Genomic DNA, 4,833 nt, shown 5'->3' on the forward strand with positions numbered 1-4,833 from the left:
AAATTTTAGACTGGGGGTGCAGCTATTCAAATAAAAAATTTAAAACAGCTCTTTACACAGTTCAAAGTAACTAATATTAATTGAAAAATTATAGAATGGGGGTGCAGCTATCTCCTGCATTGAAAATACTTAGCCACACTAACCATAACTGGAATGAAGAACACCCAGAATATGTCATACACAAAAAGTCCACCCTGTAAATGGAAAAGGAAAAATGCATTTACATACGGCCTTATAAATGAACAGAGAATGTTTCAGTGGCACTCAAAATGGAAGGGCCCAGCCCCAATTACTTCAGAACTATTAATCTATTATACACCAGACAAAGGTTCCATATTTTAATATTCATGTCATAAAATGATCACCAATTGAAAGCTTGCTAAGAAAAACTTTTATACATTACTTAATAAATATATGACCAAGTGCATGCTAAAAAAGACAACATACAGACAACAAGCGATACTTTTAGGCGGCGTGAGTACATAGACAAATAAAGTAAAGATATGTTAAGACCAGATGGTCCGTAATAAGTCATATGTAGATATATAAAATATTATAGTGGTGATTATGATAGTGCAGTGATAATAAAAATAAGACAGGTTTGTGACTGAAATAATGAGGATGTGTTCTTAGAAGTTAGAACAGAAAAATAGATACGGTGGAAGAGCTCTTCTTATTAAATTTATATTGTGAATTCTAAATTTTAGTATATATGCCTTCGTTAGGTTTTCTTTTCCCAAAGCAATAAAGCATGATGAAAGAACAAGAATCAGTAAACTCAGATTAGGATCATCTGCAAATCCACATGCTGTATAACACAAAGTGCCAAATAATTGGAGATATGATATAAAAAGAGCTCTATCTATTATCAAGTATCACCAGTGACAAAAGACAAATCCATGAAAATATAAGGAGGGGCTAAACACGCTATATCGCTTTAAGAAAACTATATGTACCATAGAAGACAAATATAGTAGTTTAGAGCAGTTTTATATTGAAATATTGATGAGAAGTATGAAAACTGAAATAGATCATGAAAAAAAAAAAAAATGATTCAACTTATCTGCACTCAAAGTCTCAAATCAATAGATGGCATGTGGCTATGATGTCCATTCCAATCTATCAAAAAGACATAAACAGGCTATCATAAGACACCAAAAATGCACACTTAAATCTTTACCTAATTTCTGGATCAATGCAAGGAGAAAAACATATAAGAATACAATGCAGACACACAACAGCAATGAATAAAAAGAAAAGGCAAAACTAACTTCTGAGGATATTATAAGTTAGAAATTTGTGAACATACATTCTACATAAATTGCACGAAAGTAATATGCATCACCTGCAAATTGCCCAGAATCTTCTCAAACCAAATGGAGTGCGATTCTGCAAATCGCTCATTTCTGCACTCTTGGAAAGTCACACCCAGCAAGAAAGTACCCAACCAACAACTGTATGTCTAATGAATTGCCAAACAGAAAGGCAAGCATATTAGTAAAATGTGAAGGTAACAAGGGCATAGCTATAGATCAACATATACTATTTTCAGACATAACTTGCAGTAAAAAAAAAGCAAAAGGACAATATATGCAAATAAATGAAGTTAAGCAATATAACAACATTTACCTTCTAAATGTTTCTGTCATTCAATTTTAGTGGTAATTTTAGTAACAGAGAAGTGAAAAGTAGAAACTTCACAGATTGGTAATTCTATTGATTTAGCAGCATCGGCGTAAAATGACACTAATTAAATAGTATGATAGCTTAAATGAAACACAGCCGCATGATCAAACTAACAGAGGGCTGAGATGGAATGTGTCACATATAGGCACTAATAGGTTGTGCACAGGCGCATTGGTTGTGCACGGTCCCAGCTGGGAAAGGTGTTTTTTGAGAACCTTGAGTGAACCTGTTTTAATATATGGATTTAGAAATCTTATTACAGCCATAGTTTGCAGCTTTAAGATGCTGAATAGAACATCAGAATGAAGCACTAGCACTACGAAAAATAAAGCGTCAGTTGCACAGAATTTCATGCAAAACAGTTGGGAGCCCTAAGCTACCTCAAACCAAACACATTTCCTTCCCACCACCTATGTTGCACCGATACGGGATACGGATACGCCGATACGGATACGGCGACACGGCGATACGTGATTTCTCAAAATATAGGATACGCCGATACGGCAACTACATATAATATTGTATAATTACTATTACTAATAATATGCATAAGTATAATGTATTTTTAATAGCAAAGAAAAATAGCTTTTATTTTAGGAAAAGGAAAAAAACAGAGTCCCAATCCACTTGCCGAGCAGCCCAATAGGGACAATTCACCTGCAAATAAACCTTATATAAACTGATTCTCGTGATGCTGGCCGCCGCCGCCGCCGCCTATCTCAAGCTGTTTGTGCAGTGCTCATGCATCCTCACACCTTCCTTTCTTCTTCGATGGAGCCCCCAAGCTGCCAAGCTGCCGTCCATGAATGAATCCCTACCGAAGATGTGGAGCCGCACACCCTCCCACCTTGCTCTGCATACTCCCTCTCCCTTCCTCGATAGGTCCGGTCTGCCATTGCTCAGACTGCAGCACCGATACTTCCCAAATACGTATCGGAGGTGTATTGAGAAGTATCGAAATTAATCATATTTGTCTTTTTTTCTGATACTTCTCCGATACGTATCGGAAGCATATCGGGAAGTATCGGTATCGGATACGTATCGCGATACCGGTACGGCAGTTGGCCGGCGTATCGGTGTAACGTAGCCCACCACCTAATCGGAGGTCACATCCTGACGAGTCGGGCATAGCAGTCGGCCATAGCAGAACTGCAGCTGGACTCTGCAACATGGTTATCGGGTATCAACATGGTTATTCCGTTCTCCCCCTACAGAAATTTAAATTTCTTGCCAAAGTTTCATTTCAAAAACTGTGCTTAGTGGGGACTCCCTGATCCTTTTCAGCCATGAAACCGAATGAAAGCAAAACAAAACAAAAACAAAAACTTCTCAAGTGAGAAAAGGGAAGCACCTTGAAGACAGAGAACACATGTAGAAATCCCTCTCTCCTCCACGCTTAATGTTCAGAGCTGCTCGGACGGAGATGATTGAGAGTCTCCTAAGGATATATAGCTGAAACAATTCATGAAAAAATGTTAAAGCCAAATCCATCACATTTGTTGATGTGCAATTACATCTAATGCTATGGAATTACCTGTTGCTCAAACTCAGCCTCTGATCTTGAACTCTTGGTAATAAAAACCTGCTCAATGACTGGCTCTGTCTCCAGTGCAGATTCACCCAGGTCTGAGTTATCAGTTGGAACTGGACGCCACCCGAGTATTACATGTCCCAGTGATTCCGCGACCTGCAAGGACAACATCGTTAATCAGAGGAAATGAAAACATGCAAATCCTGCATTGCTAATAGGCTATCAAATTTATTAACAGTGTTACACCAACCTTCTTAAACTCAGCTTTGCCCTTCTCACGACGCTTTTCATCGGTTGGCATAAATAACATTCCAACAGCATACTCGCCTGGTGGCGGTAGCTCAAACCCAGCATCCTTTGTGACCTGCAGGAACACCAAAGCAAAAGCAATGAATTAACTGTCCAAAAGAACAGTTTCGCTTTCTTATATTTCTTTTTGTTGCAAAGAACTCACCTCTTTGAAGAAGTCATGTGGTAGAGCGACCATGATGCCGGCACCGTCTCCTGTGTTCTTCTCACAGCCACAGGCACCACGGTGTGCCATTCTCTCAAGCATCTCAATAGCATCATTAACCTGTGGTAAAAAAAAGGAGAGCAAAATTGGCATCCCAAACGTGATAAATCAAAATAGTGTAACTACAATACATGTGGCATCGCCTCTTTGAAGGAATCGATGAAACTCACAGTCGCGCGCTTGTAATCGCCAGAAAGCTCAGCGACAAACCCAACGCCGCACGCGTCGCGCTCGAACGAGGGATTGTAGATATGGTCCTCCCTTCGCTGCATCTGGTTGACCCTTCGGTGGATTCGGCCATTCCTTCACCCCCGAGCTCTATCCCTTGGCCAGATTCGGCCGTTCCTTCACCAGCAGGCAGCCTGGCGCGACCGGCATCCAGCATAGCCGAGGGGTGAGAGAGGAGGGGCACTGGAGGATGGAGAGATGGAGCAGGGAAGGACTATGGTGGCGTCCAGGATTGGTAGGGCGATGCTCACCGTCGGAAGAGGAAGAGGTGAGCGAGTGAGAAGGGGAGGGGAAGCGACGGAGTCGGAAGAGGAAGAAGCTCCTGAGCGAGTGAGAAAGGGATGGAACCGACGGAGACATCAAGATGGATGGAGTGTAGGCGTCGGCGATTAATTATTTTTTGTTTTATTCATTTCAGGCTCCAAAAAAACTTTTAGGCCCTGTTTAGATTGGAGGTGAAAAATTTTTGGGTGTCACATCGGTTATGTCGGAAGGATGTCGGGAGGAGTTTTTAGAAACTAATAAAAAAACAAATTACATAGCTCATCTGGAAACTGCAAGACAAATCTATTAAGTATAATTAATCTGTCATTAGCACATAGCACTTAAGGCTAATCATAGACTAACTAGACTTAAAAGATTTGTTTTGCGATTTTGAACCTAACTGTGTAATTAGTTTATTTTTTTATCTACATTTAATGTTCCATGCATGTATCCAAAGATTCAATGGGATGGATGAAAAAAGTTTAGGTGGAGAACTAAACAGGGCCTTAGTAGAAACTAAACAGTGCAATCCTACAAAATATGTTTTCAGTATAAATACTAGCTATCCCATAGCAACACATAGGCATGCTACACTATATTTAAATAAAAG

The 4,833-nt window shown here is 39.9% G+C and overlaps 1 protein-coding gene across 5 annotated transcripts; it reads right to left on the reverse strand.

Annotated features, from left to right (window-relative positions):
• Window positions 1-8: 8 nt before the first annotated feature.
• Window positions 9-4,351, reverse strand: LOC8155736 (glutamate synthase 1 [NADH], chloroplastic). 5 transcript variants are annotated; one of them, XM_002488908.2, is made up of 9 exons: window positions 4,211-4,349; window positions 3,902-4,093; window positions 3,672-3,791; window positions 3,468-3,581; window positions 3,221-3,373; window positions 3,038-3,138; window positions 2,782-2,848; window positions 2,067-2,096; window positions 1,367-1,462 (listed from the first exon to the last, which is right to left on the reverse strand). In XM_002488908.2, exons 2-7 carry the CDS (start codon window positions 4,001-4,003, stop codon window positions 2,782-2,784), a joined length of 657 nt encoding a protein of 218 aa, XP_002488953.2. In that variant the 5' UTR covers window positions 4,004-4,093; window positions 4,211-4,349; the 3' UTR covers window positions 1,367-1,462; window positions 2,067-2,096. The 5 variants fall into 5 exon arrangements, 2 of the variants coding, with proteins under 2 accessions (XP_002488953.2, XP_021306346.1); XM_021450671.1 differs by having other exon boundaries at window positions 3,902-4,350; XR_002448985.1 differs by lacking the exons at window positions 2,067-2,096; window positions 2,782-2,848 and adding an exon at window positions 9-194 and having other exon boundaries at window positions 1,346-1,462; window positions 3,902-4,344.
• Between the last annotated feature and the right edge of the window lie 482 nt (window positions 4,352-4,833).

The sequence above is a fragment of the Sorghum bicolor genome, unplaced genomic scaffold (assembly GCF_000003195.3).
Source record: "Sorghum bicolor cultivar BTx623 unplaced genomic scaffold, Sorghum_bicolor_NCBIv3 super_1257, whole genome shotgun sequence".
In the NCBI taxonomy this organism is placed as follows: Eukaryota; Viridiplantae; Streptophyta; class Magnoliopsida; order Poales; family Poaceae; genus Sorghum; species Sorghum bicolor.